This window comes from Hyperolius riggenbachi, chromosome 1 (assembly GCF_040937935.1).
Source record: "Hyperolius riggenbachi isolate aHypRig1 chromosome 1, aHypRig1.pri, whole genome shotgun sequence".
Classification (NCBI taxonomy): Eukaryota; Metazoa; Chordata; class Amphibia; order Anura; family Hyperoliidae; genus Hyperolius; species Hyperolius riggenbachi.
The window spans coordinates 500,659,146-500,681,460 of NC_090646.1; the positions used below are offsets into that span (position 1 = coordinate 500,659,146).

General features: G+C 42.9%; 1 protein-coding gene across 1 annotated transcript; it reads left to right on the forward strand.

Moving 5' to 3' along the window:
* The first annotated feature begins 3,502 nt into the window (after positions 1–3,502).
* On the forward strand, positions 3,503–21,984 carry PUS1 (pseudouridine synthase 1). Its single transcript, XM_068271596.1, has 6 exons — positions 3,503–3,573; positions 6,215–6,448; positions 11,089–11,226; positions 14,155–14,257; positions 18,620–19,311; positions 21,612–21,984. The coding sequence occupies exons 2-6, from the start codon at positions 6,236–6,238 to the stop codon at positions 21,660–21,662; spliced, it is 1,197 nt and encodes a 398-aa protein (XP_068127697.1). The 5' UTR covers positions 3,503–3,573; positions 6,215–6,235; the 3' UTR covers positions 21,663–21,984.
* Positions 21,985–22,315: the final 331 nt, after the last annotated feature.

A 22,315-nucleotide genomic window follows, 5' to 3' on the forward strand; every position in this document is an offset into this window, starting at 1 on the left:
GGAAATCCACTTGCTGCTGGCCAAACAGCAGTAATCAGGTGTTGCTGCTCACAATGAAGACTTGCTGCAGGTTTCTATTGGGAGTGATAACACAGGGTTACTGCTGCTTGGCCAGCAGGTGGATTTCCTCAGTTTTTCCACCTCCCAGTCCGACCTCCTCTGTCAGTGGTGCTGACGCTAGTCCCTCTGCATAGGTTGTCTACCAAGTTGCCGCAGCAACTGTTATGACACGTGGCCATGCAGCTGTGCGGGAGTTGATGCGGGCTGGTCACGTGAGGCACCCGACAGAGGAGGCCTTACAGTACATGGGGCGAGTGCCATATGTGGGGTCTAGAGCCATTAGTGTAGGCCATATACCGTACCACCACACTCACGGGCTTGTCCACCTCTAATGCAGTATGCTTTATTATTGTTTAAGAACGTGTTAAAGGCCACTAAGCCAACCAATATAGGAACAATTACAATAAGTAATGTAATCAAATGGTCAATGGTACTACAATCCACCGTTTTATTACATTACGTACTGTAATTCTTCTTTATATTGGTTTAGTGGCCTTTACCCAACTGATAGGTTCTAGGCTGGCCTGGGATAGATGCTAGGCTGAATGGGGAGTGGGAATGGGAAGTTTGTATTTCTATCCAGACACGGTCCCCAACCAGCCTTGTACCCATCCCCAGCTCCTCAACCAGCCTTGTACCCATTCCCAGCTCCTCAGCCAGCTTAGAACCCATTCCTTGCTCCCCAGCCAGCCTAGCAACAATCTCCAGCTCTCCAAGGCAGCCTAGCACCCATCTGCAGCTCCCCAGCTGGCCTAGCACCCATCCACAGTTCCCCATCCAGCCTAACACCCACAGCCCAAGCTCCCCAGCCAGCCTGTACCTATCCCTAGCTCCCCAGCCAGCCTCGACCTATCCCTAGCTCCTCATCAAACCTAGCACTAATCCCCAGCCAGTCTGGAGGCTCCAGCCTGAGCCTCTCCGGCTCCAGTCCATGCTTGACTGACCTAAATGCCCCTGGGGCCCTCAGGCTGAGGCTCTTTCACGTTACCTTAATCTGACATTTGGCAAGCTTCATGTCAGTGCAGAAGTTCATTACAAAAATGCAAACTACATAGTACAGTAAACCATGCTGAAGACAAAAACCTAAGCATTAAAAGGGAGGTCAGTGCAAAATAAAAGGTAGATAAAACAAAATAGGAAGATCTGAGTATTTGTAAATGACCCACTGCTCAGAACACAAACAGCTAGACTTCTGTAGACCTTTCCTTCACCACCACCAAAATGAGCATGGTATGGCGGGCATGACATGCGGAGCCCTCTCTCGGTGCGGGGCGTTGGAAGATCGCCCCACTTGCCCCCCCCCCCCCCCCCCCCCAAAAAAAAGCCGCCTCTGCACCCGATCTCCTGCCCAAAGTGCTTTAACTCACCTATACTAAGTATAATAAATGATCAGTATTATTATTCTTTTTTTTTATATTATTATTGATTGATTGATAAAGCACCAACATATTCTGTGGCACTGTACAAAGTAAGAAACGAACATGGGATTACATAATAATACAGACTTATACACCTATATACAAGATACATAATTAGTGACAAAATACAAAAACGATACAAAATACAGAATACAGAATTGGTAATGACAGTGATAAAAGTAACATGATAAATAAAATGTATAATGATTTCCAAGACACAAAAGGGGGACACAGCCCTGCCCTTGCGAGCTTACAATCTAAAGATGATTTTTCTACTATCTTGCACACAGGCCCGGATTTGCCTCACATGAGCCTCTAGGCATAGATGTCCTCACACCTTAGACCATACCTCCCAACATTTTAAAATTAGAAATCGGGACACAGGCCACACCCCTAACCACACCCCAACACACACCCTAGTCATGCCTACCATAGTTTTTTGAAGATTTTTTTTTATTAATATCAATGCCCTTATATTTTTTAATAAATATATCCCTCATATACCCTGCCCGTGGGTGGGGAGGAGGGTAAGGGTGCCCGAGGGTGAGGATGGGTGCCACTGTAGAAGGTAAAAAAATGATCGAGGCGCCAGCCGCGCCTAAGTGGTATGCGGGATGCCGCATGCCGGCAATACATTACTACCTCCCTCCCTCCCTTGGAATCTGCCCCCCTGTATCCCCCCCATTAGCAGAGTGCGCAGCTGAGCGGAGCAGGCTGTCATCTTACCGGCATCCATCCATGCGTACCGATGTCCGGCTTCATCCAGCTCCTGCTTCCTGTCACGTCAGGAAGCAGAGTGAAGTCCGATACCAGTACGCATGGATGGACGCCAGTAAGATGACAGCCCGCTCCGCTCAGCTGCACACTCTGCTAATGGGGGAGAACACAGGGGGGCAGATTCCAAGGGAGTGATGTAGTAATGTATTGCCGGCATCCTGCATCCCACTTATGTGCGGCTGGCGCCTCAATCATTCTTTTTACCCTCTCTGCCCACTGCCACCCAGGACCTGGGGGGCTCATACCGGGATAGCCCCCCCAAATTGGGACAGTCCCGACGAAAACGGGGCGGTTGGGGGGCATGCCCTAGACTTTGCCCTCCATGTACCTTCAAACCCCCAAACCGCATCTCAAGTGTGCTGGCTCCTCCATCTTTCGCTTCTCCCTTACTTTCCTTGCCTGTCATAGGTAGCCACAGGTGCCCCTAGTATTAGGTAGCCAGAAGTACCCTCAATATTAAGTAGCTAGAGGTGTCTAAGTATTAGCTAGAAGAACCTCAGTATTAAGTAGCTAGAGGTGCCTCTGACTGAAGGGAGATTGTCAGTGGAATGCCAAGAGCTGGTTGAGTAACTTCATTTATACTCCACTTGGGACTCTGCATAGTGATTGAGGGAGGAGCTTGGGCAGGAGAGTGATCAACCTTTCCATCAGGCGCCTGTAGGGACGTGTCTACAGTGCCTTATGCTAAATCCAGTCCTGCATGCGTCTGCGAGATTCGCAGCGTTACTTCCTCGTGTGCGGATACACAAACGAATCCCATCAGCCATGCCATTCATGGCTATGGGATTCGCAGCCTCCTGCAACATTTCGGATAGAAATGTCGGCCAAATCACTAGCGCAACCGATTTGGCCGGTGGCGCCATTGTACCCTATGGCAGAGTTTCCCCGTGCTATTTGTTTGCGGGAAACTCTGTGGACTCTGTGCGGAAACCGCGCTAGTGGAAACGAGCCCTTACACAACTAAGTTCAGCTATAATACATGTAGCAATCTCTGCATTCCCAAAATCTGTCAACATGCCTACCAAAAAAAAATTCGGGTAATTTCCACAGGTAATTTCTCTGACGGCCGCAAGGTGGAGCTCCGGGCCCAAAGTATTCTATCTGACATGCGCGCTGTTCCGTCCATGCTCCGTGTGACGCTTCTACTGAGTAGTAGGCGGGGACTTGTCCACTCCTCTGTACACTAGTTTACTACAGTTCCTTCCTTCAGCTTAGAATGAACTATAGGAAAGGCAGGGGTCTGGTCACATGTTCCTTACGTCATCAAGGTCCTTCAGGCGGCTGCAGTGTGCTAGTAATACACGTGCAGTTAGTGCAGGTATTTTTCTGCATGTTGTGTTTGACTCTGTTTAGTTTTAAGGTATCGCTTAACTTGTGGGATAAGGGGGCGCCGGGCTCGCCGCATAAGATGTGTGCTGCCTCCAGTTATTACACTGCCTGGGTGATGATGGAAGGAGGCATGTATACCGGTGGTACAACTGGACTGACAGCAGTCTTCATATTCAGGAAATTATTAACCTGAAAAGGAATAGTAAAAAACCCTCATCGGGAGACAAGTTACATACACGTAATGCATTCACGCGTGCTAAAAACTAGCATTGCTGTAAAAATAGCTGCGAGATGCTATGTACAGTAAAGTGCAGCCTTGTCTCCATCTCACACTTCAATCTGCATCAGACAATTCACACTGGAGCTCGCAGTCTATAATAACCCTACCTTGGTCTAATTCTAGCCATACATGTGTGATTGTTTTTTTTTTTTTTGTGTGTGGCTGATTTGATCACTTTGAAGGCTCTTTTCCACTAAGAAACATTGCAAATTGCTAGGTATTTTAAACTTGTGGGAACCACATAGGAATTTTTCCATTACTGTGCTGCGTTTGCGAAACAATTTTTTTTTCAAAGGCAATTGTTGGATCTGCTGCATTTTTCTTATGGTTCATTTCCTGTTAAAATATTGTAGCGCAGGAAAATCACATAGCAGTTTCATCACTACACATTTTTTTATGATTATATGAAATTCAATTTTTGCTGTTTTTTTCCCCGTTGTTGTTTTAATCTTCCCTTCACAATCATGACATTCCCCTGTCAGATTGCTGTTTCTTTTGTTTCTCCATATGAGTCTGCCCTGATCCGACAGGTGTACAGTGTGATTGCAACTTGTTACTTGGGGAAGAATTTGGCTGGATAGGAAAAAAAAAATCAATCGCAAGAAAAATGTAGCAGGACTGACGATCGTGGGAAAAATTTGTTTTGCAAACGCAGTGCACTAATGAAAACATGCCCGTGTGGATTCCATCAGCTCTGAAGTACCTAGTGCTGTGTGATCTGCAAGTGATCAGAATTGGATTGCAAAACGCTGCTAGTAGAAAAGAGCCCTTATTTATTCTGACGGACAACTGTTGGCCAGAACGTCAGGGCTGTGGAATAGGTACAAAAATTATCCGACATAAATTTCAACTCCTCAGTTTATGAAACCTCCGACTCCAGGTACTCAAAATTGGTTCGACTCCGACTCCACAGCTCTGCAGAACGTGTACAATCTCTCAACTTTCAGCCAAGTTTGAGCAGTTTGCCTATGGAAAGGTTGATGTGGACTGGGCTGTGGAGTCAGAGTTTAGGAATCAGACGGAGACGGAGTCATGGTTTCATAAACTGAGGAGTTGAATGATTTGTATACCAACTCTACAGCCCTGGGTTTGATTGGACATGTTGAAAAAATATCTATACAAGCAATGGTTGCATAACATTGCACTGCATTGAGCAGAAATGTAATTGAGCGTGTAATGTGGTTGGGAAATTGATCACTCACCTGATTGATTTTCTGTATGAGGCGGTTATCGGCCATCTAATGCCTAGCTTTAGGGCAAGCGATAGGTGTGGACCAATGATTAAAGGACAACTGAAATGATATGCAGCATTATGGACCACTTTGGGCCTTTTCACACGGGCAACTGACAGGTGGTGAAGTCGCCGCCTGTCAGCTGCTCTACTGCGCTGGGCGCTTGTTAGGCGCCCCCCAGCAGCGCTCAGACTCAACATGTCACGGTTTTCTGCCGCCCTGTAACACCACTGTGTTACAACCGTGGCAATTCGAATGCATTTAAATAGCACTGGTGGGCGGCAGATGGGAGGCTGAACTGCTCGGCGAATGCACATTTCAGCCATTTATCTGAAAGGGGCCTTAGAATTAGTGTGGCGGTAGTGGTGTGCGCATGCACAATTCTTTTGAGAATTGGGCGTTTCCTGGTATGTTTCTAATGCTACATACACACTTGAGATAAAAGTCTTTGGTAAAGGCAAGATCACAGACCAATTTTACCCCCTTCCATGTAGTATGAGAGCCATACTCTACACAATCTAATCTATTGAGCTGAACTCCCCATCAGATAAAAATCTTTGCAGGACGCTGCACACAAAGATGCTGTACACATGCAAAAGATTAGTATCTGCAAAAGATCCTGCAAAATGTATTCATAGTCTATGATATCTGCAGATCCTCATACACACCTTGTTTAACATACATTCATCTGCAGATCAGATCCACCAGGATGGATCTTCAGATCTGCAGATGATTGTCAGATATGCAGATGAATGTCTGTTAAACAAGGTGTGTATGAGGGTCTGCAGATATAGACTATGAATGCATTTTGCAGGAACAGATCTTTTGCAGATACTGATCTTTTGAATGTGTACAGCATCTTTGTGTGCAGCATCTTGCAAAGATTTTTATCTGATTAGGAGTTCAGCTCAATAGAATAGACTGTGTACAGTATGCTCTCATACTACATGGAAGGGGGTAAAATTGGTCTGTGATCTTGCCTTTTCCAAAGAATTTTATCTCAAGTGTGTATGTAGCATAAAACTCATTTATCTTTCTGTATTCATCTACCATCTAAATTTACTTGTAAGTTGTAACCACTACTTCAAATAATTAACCATTGTCTTCTTTTGTTGCAGCTACCTGTGTAAGATCTTCTCATGGCTTCTCCTCTAGAGGAGAGTAGGTTACAGTCTGGCAATGCTGCAGAAACCAGAAAGGCTTCTAGTCTTCAAGATAACTGTGAAACTGTAGAGGAAAATGGACATAATGCAAAGAGGTTTAAACCAGATCTGGAGCAGACTAAGAAGTTTCCCAAGAGGAAAGTGGTCCTGCTTATTGCATATTCTGGAAAAGGTTACCATGGCATGCAGGTAATAAAAGGTTATAACAAAAATCATTTTAGGCGTGTAGTTATAGTTCTAATTTAAAGCGATTTTTTTCCACTATTTTCACAAATTAAGTATTTAATTTTAATATTGGGGCAGCATAGTGGTTAGCACTCTCGCCTTGCAGCGCTGGGTTCCCAGTTCGAATCAAAGCTATTGCACTGTCTGCATGGAGATTGTATGTTCTCCCTTTGTCTGCGTGGGTTTCCCCTGGGCACTCTGGTTACCTCCCACGTCCCAAAAACACAGATAAGTTAGTTGGCTTCCCCCTAAATTGTCCACTACGATACATACACTACACAATACATACATAGACATATGACTATGGTAGGGATTAGATTAGAGGGGACAGTTAAGTAACAAGACAAAATACTCTGTACAGCACTGTGGAAGATGCTGGTGTTAAATAATAATAAATATATTGTTGTTTAAAGTGAATCTGAAGTGCTATGAGGAGATAATCCTATATATACTGCCGATTATATTTATAACTTGTCTTTGTTACTTTCCCTGATGACCAATGATTTGAAGTGTACTCTGGGGATGGCCATATTAATAGATCCCATTTATTAAATTTGTGTAAGGATTTGAATGTAAAAAGGTCAGTCTTGAAGAGGATTCTTCATCTTTTTTTTTTTTTTTTTAAGATGTAGCATGTATCGGTATATTATGAATAGCAATGAGAACAGGATTGAGCCCCGGGGTATTTCATATTTTAATGGTACAGGGTTGGGCAAGATATATCTCAAGGATGCCAGTTGTTCTGCCAGCCAAGAAGGAAATAAGCCACTGGGGTACTATGTTCTCAATATGACCATGCTCAAGATTTTATTGTTTACTGTATCAAAATCCACTGAAATAGCAGAATTAGGGTGCAACGTTCAACTCTCTCTTATTATGAGCGGATCATTGCACACCTGAAATGGGGTTGTTTAGTATTAGGGATGTTTTTTGAAGCCAAATTGGAGGCGTACCTATAAAATAGCCTCCTGGAGATTTTGGCGCAGAGGAAAGCTGATAAACAGCTTACCCTGCATAAGTCACAGGAGCGTTAATTACTATTCTCCCTCCAGGCCACAATGGATAGAGGGGGAAAAACGTAAATTGGCTTCCAGCTATTGCTGGCAGCCGAGTTAGTGTTCTTGTAGTGCTTTGTGCTCCGTCTGAGTACTGCTATAGCCGTATTTCCTATTACGGTCTATGGTGGCGCCGGCTGCGCCCAAATATCCTGAGCTGTTTTCACAGCGATCAGATTTTCTTGAGAGATTACCTTCAAGTTAACGATGGCCTTTTAATTAACTTTCCCTAAACAAGGAAAACTGGTCTGTAGTACTGTTGGTTCCAGTAAGGGCTCTTTTGGAATAGAGGCCTGTTTGCTTCCATTAAAAAGGTGGTCTGATTGAAGTTTAGAAGGTTGTCTGAGATATCGCCTTCACCAAATGCTTTGAAGTCTAACCCATGGTCCATGGTGTTAGGTTAATTTTTTTCTATCCATTATTTGGGTTGGATCATAGACATATACCGTATTTTTCGGACCATAAGACGCACATTTTCTGCCCCCAAAGTGGGGTGAAAAAGTCACTGCGTCTTATGGTCCGAATACTACATTTGGACCTGCGCCAGTGTCCCCTTACTAGTCCCCGTCGGCAACCGCAATCATTGAATCCTTCCCCTCTCATGCAGCGAGAAGGGAGGACACTTACTGCAGCCCAGCACGTCTGGCTCCCGGCACTCTGTGGACACAGGATTACGATAAGCAGCGCTGACACTAGGTCATCACTCCGGGAGGACACTTCACTCACGCTCCCGATCCTCCAGAGAGACATCGCTCATCTCCAGTGTGGGTCTTGATGTGATTAAAGCACTTCCGCATATGTTATCAGTTAAAGGGGACCTGAAGAGAGAGGTATATGGAGGCTGTCATGTGTATTTCCTTTTAATCAATACCAGTTGCCTGGCAGCCCTGCTGGTCTATTTCTCTGCAGTAGTATCTGATTAAAACCAGAAACAAGCATGCAGCTAGTCTTGTCAGATCAGACTTATAAGTCTGAACCACTGAAACACCTGATCTGCTGCATGCTTGTTCAGGGGCTATGGCTAATAGTATTAGAGGCAGAGGATCAGCAGGGCTGCCAGGCAACTGGTATTGTCTAAAAGGAAATAAACATGACAGCCTCCATATACCTCTCTCTTCAGTTCCCCTTTAAGCGGGCAGATCAAACCCCGGAGAAGGCGGCACCTCGGACCGTCTGAAGACTGCACGTGCTGGAAGCACTTCCGAATATGTAATTAGCTACGGTAAGCGGGCTGGTCAAACTCACGTACAGCGGGAGAGAGCGAGAACACGGAGTCTGTCTGTAATAGGTCCGTGTTCTCGCTCTCTCCCGCTGTACGTGAGTTTGACCAGCCCGCTTACCGTAGCTAATTACATATGCGGAAGTGCTTCCAGCACGTGCAGTCTTCAGACGGTCCGAGGTGCCGCCTTCTCCGGGGTTTGATCTGCCCGCTTAACTGATAACATATGCGGAAGTGCTTTAATCACATCAAGACCCACACTGGAGATTAGCGATGTCTCTCTGGAGGATCGGGAGCGTGAGTGAAGTTTCCTCCCGGAGCGGTGTCCTAGTGTCAGCGCTGCTTATTGTAATCCTGTGTTCACAGAGTGCCAGGAGCCAGACGTGCTGGGGCCTCAGGTAGAGACACATGCCACACTCTGCAGGCATGCCTCACTTCGGAACAGCCATTATTCAGGTGAGATCTAATTTGTACAATAGAAAGAGCCCTGGGAGGGGGGCACTTCCCACTGATTGGGGGGCAGTGGGATTAGTGTAGGTGGGGTTATTGTAGCTTGGGGGGCAGTGGGATTAGTGCAAGTGAGGGGTATTGCTGCTTGGGGGGCAGTGGCATTAGTGCAAGTGAGGGGTATTGCTGCTTGGGGGGCAGTGGGATTAGTGTAGGTGGGGTTATTGTTGCTTGGGGGGCAGTGGGATTAGTGTAGGTGGGGTTATTGTTGCTTGGGGGGGCAGTGGGATTAGTGTAGGTGGGGTTATTGTTGCTTGGGGGGCAGTGGGATTAGTGTAGGTGGGGTTATTGCAGCTTGGGGGGCAGTGGAATTAGTGTAAGTGGGGGGTATTGCAATTTAGGGGGAAGTGGGATTAGTGTAAGTGAGGGGTATTGCTGCTTGGGGGGCAGTGGGATCAGTGTAGGTGGGGTTATTGCTGCTTAGGGGGCAGTGGGATCAGTGTAGGTGGTGGTTACTTTAATTTAGACAGAGCTAGCTTGGGTGGGAGAAGATTCACAAGACGCCCCTGCAACATTGGATGCCCTATGTTTAGTATTTTATTTTTTTTTACCCAGTTTTTGTCCTCTAAACCTGGGTGCGTCTTATGGTCCGGAGCGTCTTATGGTCCGAAAAATACGGTACATAGTAGTATATATGGGATTTTGTGAAGAAGTGGATATATTTCTCACATAGAACCTTTAGAAGATTGATTGGGTTTTCAGTAAGAAAAAAATAATCAGCTGTGTGGAAAAGTTGGGCTGGTTTGTTCACTGCATTTGCAATCGCCTGTGACAGAAAGGAGGTTTCTGATTGGTTGTTTTTCAGGTGAAGGATTATGTTCTCTGCTTCTTTCTATCTATAAAAGCAATTAGAAGATTAATGGCTCTGAAACTTCCACGACAGAATTAAGAGAGTGCGGTCAACAGTAATCTCATGTTGTTACAGGCTCCTGGTCATATTTTATGAATATAATGTATAAACAAAGAACACTGTTTTATGTGATGAGACAGGAGGAAAATGATGAGTTACTTACCTGGGGCTTTCATTGTCTTTCAGCTCCCTCTGTGTCCTCCTGGTCCCCTCTGTTGTGCTGCTGTAAGCATCATTGAATCTTGGGCTACTGCACATGCGCTGTCCCGGCCCTGACCATGTGCATCCTCAATTGCGCTCCTGTAGCTGGGTTGCAAACTTAATTTGGCTGATGGCAGCACAACAGAGGGGACTCAAAGGACATCTGTGGACCTTAAAGACTACAGGGGGGCTTGAAGAAGCCCCAGGCAAGGTAAAGTCCTCTTTTGGTACTGTGCTAATCAAATGCTCAATATGTATCTTACCATGTAAGATATTTGGTGTGCAAGGGAACAATGATGTCAAAAGCAGGCAATGCATAACAGTTGCATCTTATAAACATAGATTTAAGGTCTATGCCAGAGTCTGTCTGTCCATCGAGGGTGAGGTTCTGGATGTGTTGGGTTGATAGTGATTTCAAGGAGCAACATTTTATCAGCTTTTATTTGGCATCTTGCAGCTAGTATTGTGAGGGAGAAGAGAATGGTGTGATGGTCTGACTAGTCACTAGTATACAGAGCTTACTTTAAAATTGGATATTCAAAGTACTCTATGAAATAGAAGGTCCAGAGTTGGATTTCTTGAAGTTAGGAAGAATAAAAGCTTGAAATAAGTCCAGTTCATTCAGAGTGTAAATTAGTTGTGTGTTTTTGATTTTAGTAAGTTTTTTTTTTAGCAAGTATTCAAAGGGCTGGGTCGGGTCTACAATGGTCTGACTTTTAACACCTGCCTTAGATTAGGTGTATTTCATAATTTTGTGTTGCTCCCTTTGCAGAGAAATGCTGGTTCCTCACAATATAGAACTATTGAGGATGAATTGGTACAAGCATTGGTCATCTCTGGCTGTATCCCCGAGAACCATGCAGATAGTATGAAAAAGATGTCCTTTCAGCGCTGTGCACGAACAGACAAGGTGGGTGCTAAGTGTCAAAGCTGTGTTTACTTCTCCTTCCTACTCTGGTTTCTGTAAGGCAGGGAGCACAGTTTGCAGGATTGGAATACTGAAAAACATATGCACTTCTGCAAAGTGCGCTCCCAGCCTAAATGATTGGCCGTGTACTGGGAGATTAAGGGTATTACAATTGGTAAAGGAAATAGATGAGGTAAGCTGCAATATGAACTGAGCAAAGAAGATATCAATGAAAACATCAACAAAGTTGTCCAAAAAGTAGCAATAAATGTTTGGCGACAACCCCAATTTGTAAATGCATATCGCGGTCGCCTAGCTTTTGCAATTTTGCATTACTTTTTTTGGCGATTATTTTGCGAATGGGCCCTAAAGAGCAGGGGAAGATGTCAGCATAATTATGAATGTTAAAAACTTTATTTTACAATTAAATATACAGTATGTAAGCCACTCATTTGTGAACATTCCAGAAAGGTAAATCTAATAAGCGGTCTGCATACTTGTGCAGGTAGTCAATTCAGGTGCAGCGTCTGTTTGGAAGTGCTGCCATTTCCTTCTGCTGTACAAAAAATAAGCGGTCTACTGTAATTTCCTTACAAGGAAAATTAAGTAAACAGATCTCCAGCTTAAATGTAAAAATGTAGCAGCTGTCCTGTAAAATAAAGTTTTATTGTTACCTGTGTTGCCTTGTCCTGCAAAGTCGTCCTGTAGAACCCGCATCACCCGACTTGCAGCACCTGGCCCCGCTTCACCTCTCTTCCGGGAGAAAAACGCCCAGCTATTTACTGCAGTAAATATCCTGGCGTGTTTCTCCTGGTAGGGAGGAGAGGAGGGGCCACTCGCCAGAAGTCGGGTAATGCGGGTTCTACAGGACGGTTTCGCAATTAACCATAACGTGTGTGTGTGTTTGTGTGTGTTTCTGAAAATAGTTGGGCTGAATTCAGTCAGGTCCTGGCAACCTTTACTTTTGTGAATATGTAATCTACGCTGCTGTACATCGCTTCTTGACTGACTGCCTCAGCAGAGCAACAATCCATTCTCACTATCAGAATTGGGAAGATTGGGGATACAACCTTGCAAAATGTTATTCATCATCCCTGATTTATACGTTCCCAGTATAAGATTCTTGCACTCTGACGTGTTTAACTACTTCAGCCTTCAGTCGTTTTCACTTTATGCATCCGAGCAATGTTCATCTCCCATTCATTAGCCTATAACTTTATCACTACTTATCACAATGAACTGATCTATATCTTGTTTTTTCCACCACCAATTAGGCTTTCTTTGGGTGGTACATTTTGCTAAGAGCCACTTTACTGCAAATGCATTTTAACAGGAAGAATAAGAAAAAAACGGAAAAAATTAATTATTTCTCAGATTTCAGCCATTATAGTTTTAAAGTAATACATGCCTCCATAATTAAAACTCACGTATTGTATTTGCCAATTTGTCCCGGTTAATACACCGTTTAAATTATGTCCCTATCATGATGTATGGCGACAATATTTTATTTGGAAATAAAGGTGCATTTTTTTCCTTTTTGCATCCATCACTATTTACAAGTTGAAAATAAAAAAAATAGAAATATTTAATCTTTACATTGATATGTAAAAAGTTTAGACCCGTAGGTAAATATTTACATGTGTTTTTTTTTTTATTGTAATGTGATATATATATATATATATAGATATAGATATAGATATAGGTATTTTGGGGAGGGTGGGATGTGAACAGTAATTTTTTTTTCAGTAAATAGGTGTTGATTTTTTTTTTTTTTAACATTTGGTTGTAGTTTTTGGCCACAAGATGGCAGCCATGAGTTTGTTTACATGACGTCACTCTAAGCGTAACACGTACGCTTAGAGGGACGCATGGGGACGCTAAAGCCAGAAAAAGCAAAGTTTCCCAGAGAAGCTGTCGCTTTTTCTGCAGGGTAGAGGAATCAGTGATCATAGCCCGAATCACTGATTGCCTGGCTAAAGAACCGCGGGTCGGGAGCGCAAGTGCACGCGCGGGAGCGCAAGTGCACGCGCGGGAGCGCAAGTGCACGCGCGGGAGCGCGCGCACATGGCCTCCTGGATGTAGCTAGTACGTCCAGGAGGCGAAAGTAGTTTAAAAATGTTTTGCATGTGCCCGTTTTAAAAGACATCTGAGGACTATTGAGACTGCCATACTTATTTCCTTTTAACCAATATCAGGTGCCTGACGTTCTGGTGATCATTCATGCATCAGCAGTGGCTAAATCACACACCTGAAACAAGCATGCAGCAAATGCAGTCAGACTTCAGCAGCAGCAGCATCATCTAATCTGCATGCTTGTTCAGGTTCTACGGCTAAAAGTATACGACGATCATCTACGAGTATATGATCAGCAGGGCAGCCAGGGAGTTTGTAAGCTTTTGTATCCTTCACACTTCAGGTTTCTCTTTAAAGGGAACCTAAACTGAGAAGGATATGGATTTTTATTTTGAAAATAATACCAGTTGCCTGACTCTCCTGCTGATCCTGTGTCACTAATGCTTTCAGCCACACCCCCTCAACAAGCATGCAGATCAGGTGCTCTGCCTGAACTCAGACTGGATTAGCTGCATGCATGTTTCAGGTGTGTGATTCAGCCACTACTGCAGCCAAAGAGCAGGACTGACAAGCAACTGGAATTGTTTGAAAGGAAACCTCCATATCCCTCTCAGTTAAGGTTCCCTTTAAGATCCAAATCAAACCTACAATTTTTAAGAGCAGTTAACTTTTTTTTTTTTTTTTTTTTTTTTTTATTTGTTTTGTTTTTGTTTTTTTTCTTCTATTTCTATCCAGTCCCCTGTTCCTGGATATACCTGTGGTTTGGATAGCTATTTTTGTGAAGTTCTTCATACCTGGAACTTGCACATTAAGTTTGTATGTGTTGTAAATAATGGATGTCACATTTCCTATGCTTAGGGAGTTTCAGCTGCAGGACAAGTTGTATCACTGAAAATATGGCTGATTGATGACACAGTGGAGAAAATAAATAGCCATCTTCCTTCCCACATCAGAGTGTTGGGTAAGTTACATCGGCTATTCAAAACTTAGGGCTGAACCATGTTCTTTATATGGAAACCTGGTAAAATGTATTTCCAAAGTTTTTAAAGTGTACCTGAGGTGAATCTCGTGTACAAAAAGAGATACTGAAGAAGAGGGAAGCTTCTGGATCCAATAGAGGCTTCCCACACCGTTCTCGTGTGTGTGTGTGTGTGTGTGTGTGTGTGTGTGTGTGTGTGTGTGTGTGTGTGTGTGTGTGTGTGTGTGTGTGTGTGTGTCCGCCTAAGGCAGAGCCCCAGGAGAAAGTTGAACATCGGGGCCACGCCTCTTTTCAGGCACAAGCACAGCCGTACTGCACCTGTACAAATGTGGGTGCGGTGGTGCAGTAAGCAGGAGCCTGTCCTGTTTCTGTCCCTGGCAGCGAAGGAGTTCTGGTGGACCGTGTGGGAAAACTCTGGAGGTATTTGATATTTTTTTTTTTTTACCTGAAGTTCACATCGGGTTTGCTTTAAAAGTGTAGTTTGGGCTCTTATTTTGTGTGAAAAATCATTCTAGATTGCAATGCACAATTTTGGACATTGCACAAAAAACATTGTACATGTTTTATTGGCTGGCTGGGTTTGCTAACTTCCTTTGCGAATGTGTTTGCTATAGATAGAAAAGCTTTTGAATAGAGTTTTGAAAAAGAGCCTGGGAAAGTAGGTAAGTTCTAAAAAGGAAACGTGACACTAGGACATCCATCAGTTTGCCTAAACCTGTGTTCCATTTGATTTAAAAAGAATGATTGTAAATTGTATCTGAACGTGTTTTTTTTAAGAAAAAGATAAAGCTTTGATGCTGCTGCAGTCTTGGAAACCGTGCAGTTCCTAAGCAACTGCACTGGAAGAAAGAGAAGGGTTGTTTACAGTACTGTTGGCAGTTTATACAGTAGGTCTTCATAGCTAGGAGCCTGATGCTTAATGACACTAAAGCCTTGTATACACAGGCACACACAACATTTACATTGCGCTTTTCTCCTGGTGAACTCAAAGCACCAGAGCTGCAGCCGGTAGGATGCGCTCTATAAGCAGTAGCAGTGTTCAGGAGTCTTGCCCAAGGTCTCCTCACTGTATAGGTGCTGGCTTACTGAACAGGAAGAGCTGAGATACACAGATGGCATCACATAAAACAGTGTGTGTGTGTCCTACCCGTCATGTGAAAGAGTTGAGAAATCCCATCAATGGCTTTTTCGCACTACAAGGAGCTTTTTAAGCACTAGTGATTTTGAAAAGCTCTTGCTAATGCAATGCTATGGGGGATTTTTACAAAATCACATCGCTCCAGTGAGAACACACACATAGAATAACATTAGCAACAGTGTTCTCCCCAGGCTCTTTTAGCCGGGTGCTCCACCCGGCTAGATTTGGTGACCACCCGGCTGTCATCGGCTCACCCCCTCACCTCCTCCTATGCTGTAAGCACAGTTGCCCTGCATTTTCATCTCGCCCCACCCGGCTACTTTTTCATGCCACCCGGCAGGAAAAAAATTCTGGGAAGAACACTGAGCAATAGCCTTTAAAATCACAAAGCGCTTAGAAAAGCTCTTGTAGTGTGAACAAGCCCTATATGTTTTGTCCTTGTGTCTCTAGGACTTCCAAGGGTTCATGCTAACGCCATTTAGGGTCCAAGGCTGGAAGTTAGGGGCAGATAGCAGTAAAACCCAAAAATTCAATAATACTTTGCCCTGCAGCAGTGCGTGACCATAAAGCAAATCTGAAGTGAAAATAAACTTAAAACATAATGGCCCATACGCAATTACATTTTTCACCCAAGTTTTCTACTAGGTGATATCTTCATAACTTGTAATTAAAATGCATTTTAAAACACCAGCAAATAATTTTGATTTTACTGATTACTTTTTTTTTTTTTAACCTTTTCACCTTGTTTTGGTACTTTTTTAATTTTAAAGTGCTGAAAAATAATAATTTAAAATACAAGGTGAAAAATTATCTCCTAGGAGAAAACGCAGGAGAAAAATTCAGGGCTGTGGAGTCGGAGTCGAGGAGTCTGAGTCGGGGCAATTTTGGGCACCCGGAGTCGGAGTTGTGGTTTCGGAAACTGAGGAGTCTGAGTCGGGAGTCGGAGTCGCATGATTTTTGTACAAAATCCACAGCCCTGTTAAGTATTAGACTAAGGAGTCGGAGTCTGAGCAATTTTGAGTACCCGGGGTCTGAGTTGGAGTCGGAGTCGTGGTTTCAGAAACTGAGGAGTCAGAAGATTTTTGTACCGACTCCACAGCCCTGGAAAAATTTAATTGCGTATGGACCTTTGAATTGTATATGCATATACAATTATATAATAAATAGGTCATTTGTGGCAAAGAAGAGTCCTCATAATTTTTTTTTATAACATTGCATCAGACTGCCACAGTTTAGAATCCACACTCTTTTAAACTATAAAACAAAGCAGAAGGTAATCACCCTTTGAACTTTCCTACTGTTTCTTGGCTGTTTACTACGCTCTTCAGAAAACAGGTACTGACTTTCACCAAGTTGGTCGACAAGCTTAAAGGGAACCTTAACTGAGAGGGGTATGGATGTTTTCTATTAAAGGGGCACTATGGTGAAAAATTGTAAAATTTAAAATATGTGCAAACATATACAAATAAGTAAAAAAAAAATTCCAGAGTAAAATGAGGCATACAGTAAATTACTTTTCTCCTAGGTTGCTGTCACTTACAGTAGGTAATAGAAATCTGACAGAAGCGACAGGTTTTGGACTAGTCCATCTCTTCATAGGGGATTCTCAGGCATTTATGTATTTTCAAAAGCAATTGATGAATGGCAGCTGCTCTGTCCAACTGCCAAAAACTGTGTAGTGAGCAGGGAAGCTGGGCAGCATCATTGTTAAAATTCCTTTTTAGGGAATATCTTTATAAAGAATAAATGCCTTGCTGAGAATCCCCAATGAAGAGATGGGACTAGTCCAAAACCTGTCACTTCTGTTAGATTACTACTACCTACTGTAAGTGACAGCAACCTAGGAGAAAAGTAATTTATGGCTCATTTTACTCTGGAAAAAAATGTACTTCTTATTTGTATATGTTTGCACATATTTAAAATTTTTCGCCATAGCGTCCCTTTAAACAATTCCAGTTGCTTGGCAGTCCTGCTGATCTCTTTGGCTGTAGTATCTGCATCACACAACTGAGACAAGCATGCAGCTAATCCAGTCTGACTTCAGTCAGAGCACCTGATCTGCATGCTTGTTGAGGGGTTGTGGCTAAAAGTATTAGAGACACAGGATCAGCATGAGAGTCAGGCAACTGGCATTATTTTAAATGGAAAAATCCATATCCTTCTCAGTTTAGGTTCCTTTTAAAGCAGCTCTTTTGCATAGATAACAATTCAAGTTTAACTGTTCATGGAAAACAGAAAGATAATTTACATAATGTCTTTTAGGGCCCGTTTCCACTATAGCATTGCGGAATCGCCGGCGAATCACCGCAGGCAAATCGCATGCGGGTGCTATTCCGCATGCGTTTTTTTGCAGCGATTTCGCATAGGTAAGGTTGTATGCGAATTTAACCATGTCACTGCCTGTGTAAATTAACACCTATCGCATGCGAAATCGCGGCAAAAAACGCATGGGGAAAACGCATGCGATTTCCCTATTAAATACATTGCGTGCGATTTGCCTGCATTCCACACGCAGGCGAATTCTGAGGGCCCTACCCTGCAGATTTTTTCTGCACAGAAAAACGTGCGGGGAAACGCACAAGTGGAAACAGTCCCATCCACTTGTACTGACTGTGCGAATCCGCATGCGGATTCGCGATAGTGGAAACGGGCCCTTAGTAGAGCTAGTATCAGTGAATGTTTCTCATCATGTTACATGTCGCTTAAGATCCTTATTAACTACTCTGTGACCGCCTAACGCTGATGGGGGGTTGCCGATTGTCGTCAGGTCCTGGAGGCAGGGATCAGCAGGGAATGCATGCACTCACTGCAGGGATCCGTGAACAGCCTGCCAGCCGCAATCAGAGCTGGCAGACTGTTAGAAAAAAACACAGGTATTTTTGTTTGTACAGCGCTGCGATCAAGCTCTTTGAGGGGAGAAGGAAGAAGTAAAAAAACAAAAATAGCCTTTTTAATTTAAAAAACAATAAAAAAATTGATTAAAAAAAATCACATAGCAGCAGCAATCAGATCCCACCGACGGAAAGATTGTATGGCTGAGCAATAAACTGTCAAACTGCAGAGAGATGAATTGGAAAAAATGGCCTGGTCACTAGGTAGGTGTAAGCCTGTGGTCCTCAAGAGGTTACATTGTTTTAAAGATGAAGCTTTTTAGTCTTGCTGGGGCAGTTTTCTTTTTCCGCTAATTAATTTTTTTTTTTTTCAAGGTCTGAAGAGGGTGACTGGGCGCTTCAACTCCAAGAACTCTTGTGATGCAAGGACTTACTCATATACGCTACCTACTTTTGCATTCGCACATAAGGACCATGAAAAACAGGATGAAAGTTTCCGACTTAGTCAGGAAACATTAGATAGGGTAAATGAACTACTTGCCCTTTATAAGGGAACACACAATTTTCATAATTTCACTTCCCAGAAAGGTCCTTCGGACCCCAGTGCAAAGAGATATGTCATGGAGATGTACTGTGAGCCTTCATTTGAGCAAGGAGGCCTGGAGCTGGCTGTAATAAAAGTGAAAGGCCAGAGTTTCATGATGCATCAGATACGGAAGATGATTGGCTTGGTTATTGCTGTGGTGAAGGGATATGCTCCTCCTACCATTATGCAGCGCAGCTGGGGGGAAGAGAAGGTTGACATTCCCAAAGCTCCTGGTCTTGGGCTGGTCCTGGAAAGGGTTCACTTTGAAAACTACAATCGGCGTTTTGGTGGCGATGGCTTGCATGAGTCTTTAGACTGGGCAGAAGAAAATGATAATATTGAGGCCTTCAAGAAAGAGCACATCTATCCCTCTATTATCCAAACAGAGACTGAAGAAAAGTCAATGGCAAGCTGGCTTGCTACATTACCTATTCATGATTATGAGGCAACCTCACAGCAACAGAGCCTGAACAATCATGAGGTACTTTTTAATAATTTTTATTAGTTTTATTGTGTTATAAAGATCTAAAATATTACATAGCGCTGTACATAAATTAAGAGGTGCAATTCTGCATTTAGGTACTTTCCACAGTGCATAAGATTAGTCTTGTATTCAAGGAAATCAGTTGTAGGAATATGGAAGCTGCCATCTTTACTGCATTTTAGATTGACAGTTGCCTGGATGTCTTAGCAACCTTTTTATTTTAATTTTGAATTGTCCTTCAGTGGTTGGAGTCGCACATGAAGTCAGACTTGAGTCAGTGGTACAGATTAACCTTCGGGAGATTTTAAAAATACTTTAAAATGCATTTGTTAGTTTTTGTTTTTAAAAATACTTTAAAATGCATTTGTTAGTTTTTTTTTTTTTTTTTAGCAAACTGCCAGAATGAAATTGCAACTGCTAGTGGTTTTGTGATGTGATCTTACCCTTAGACATTTCCTTCCTTTGCTCAATGGTAAAACCTGCACTATAGCACTTTTTACAGATGGCCTTTTTATGTGTTTCATTCATAATTCCCAATGTATTTTGCACTCAATAAGGGCCTGTCTGATTCTGGTACTTGCTGGATAGTGCTTACCCATAGTGTTCTGTTGGTGGCACTGTTACCTAAAGAGAAAACTTTTTCCATGACTAAAGATAAAGGTATGGTTAAATGCATTCAAAGGACCAAAAAAAAAAATGCTTCTACCTAGGGATGTTAAAGTGTACCAGAGACTTAATACAAAAAAAAGTTTTATACATACCTGGGGCTTCCTCCAGCCCCGTGCCCGCTGATCGCTCCCACCCATCGTCCTCACTCTTCTCCAGCTCCGGTACCGCGTCCCGTAAGTTCCCACCGCGATACTTAGAAGGCGCACTATTCTTGTGCAGACTGGCCGTAGCTGACAGAACTTACAGGACCCGGTACCAGAGCTGGAAAATAGTGAGGATGGCGGCGTTGGAGCGATCCGTGGGCATGGGGCTGGAGGAAGCCCCAGGTATGCATAAAACTTTTTTTGTATTACGTCTCTGGTTTCCTTTAAGTTTAGATTTTTTTTTTGGTGAAATTACTAATTTAAAATGGTCTGGTTTATGTTTACCTATTGCTGCTTTAGATGCCTGCTGTCATTATAGAGCTTATACGCCTCCAATGCCTTTGTTTACTTGTTTGTTCTATCCTATTTGCCACCTTTTTCATTCATTGTATGTATCCTCCAGTCGATCCCACTGATACTTCCTAAGGCATTATAGATTTATCATGCTATACAACTACTTACTCATAATATCCAATACATAATTGTCATATGAAAGATTAAAGTATCTTTAATGGCAGCTATAAACATGACTGATCGTGGTTCTATGTTGACCATAGAATTTAGCAGAAAGAATTGTTGTAGTTGGAGACAGCCAATAAAAAGTATTACTTATGACAATCACCACTTGCCATTGCACTTTGTTTTTAAATTTCGACTAAAACTATTAGAATGCTGGCTATTCTAGTAACTGAAAGAAATGTCCTATCAATCAGGTCATCTAATTTATTTCTGAACATTTTGAAGCACCCAGTTATAGAATACAGGTACCCGCTATTGTGGGCAACATCATCCTGCATATCAATATCCTCAACACTTTTATATATTGGGTCATTCTTTTTAAACATTTCTGCTTTTAATTAATAATTTATTCAGATGTGTTTATACTGTGTATACTTAGCAAGTCAGCACTTACTATAATAGACTAACAAGTTCAGCAAGTACTCCTTGATCCAAAGTATTTTCTAATGCACAGAGAATGCAGCAACGGTTGTGGCTTTTTGTTCATTAGTCGCCTCTCCCAAGCAGTAGGAATGTTTTTTTTCTTAAGTTTTCTGTTCTCTCCACAATTCGCAGAAGACAAGTTGCTTCTAACTGGAAGTGTTGTTGTATCTGTTTAGGAAGTGACATCACTCTCATTGGGCTGGTCTTGCAGTTGGATGGTACAACATGCTGCAGAAGGAATTTGTGAATGTAGTAAAGCTACTGTAAACAATTTTTAGTTCCTTCTCAGAGTAGTTCTATCTCAAGGGATTACCATATTCCAGTCTTTGAAGGGATACTGAGCAGGTTTTAAAAACACAATTTACACATACCTGGGGCTTCCTTCAGCCCACCAGGCCGCGAGCTCCCCCCGCGTCCTCCTGGCTCCTCTCCCGGTCCTGTTATTTGGCGACTTCAGCCTGAAGTCGCCAGTAGTAGTAGACATATATATTTAATCTACTAGTGTGATTACCATTTTTAATGTTTGATATTGCTGTTTCCCAGGTGGACGGAGCAGCAGATGTTCAGAGTGATGAAGGAGGAGACTCGGACTGAGTGCAAACCAACTGACAGTACTTCCACAAGACCAGACACTTGATTCCCTTTGGCATGTCTACTGTGCCAATTCTTACAGAAATCAATATGGATTGGTTTTGTTTTAAAAAAGAAACCTGAAGTAAGGTGTATATGGAGGCTGCTGTTGCTATTCCTTTTTGATAAAATGTTCTGTCGGTAGCCTGATTGTCACTGCTTCAGTAGATTGAGTTGAACCCACTTGCAATAAGGGTGCAGCCAGTGGCGTCAGAACACCAGATCTGCATTTTTGTTATGAATTACACAATAATTCTGCTGTTATTAAAGGAAACTTAAACCTTTAGTTTGGTCCCTAATTGTTGTCTTTTTTTTGAATGTATATGGTAAATTTACATTAATTAGCAATGCACAAACTTTTTTTTTTGGGGGGGGGGGGGTACTTTGCAAACAAACATATTGAAATTACCTGTCTGGCTTCTGACAGATTGTCTCCAGTAGCTCCATATTTACCTAGGGAGTGAGAGTTGATGCAGATTTATGCAAATTTACACACATTTAACATGAAATCATTTAATTTGATATATTGGTGAATTTGGGGTTGGTGACTACAAATTGTTTACCCAGTAGTGCTATACATATGCACTCCCAGCAAAGTTGTTGTGAATCCACTATGA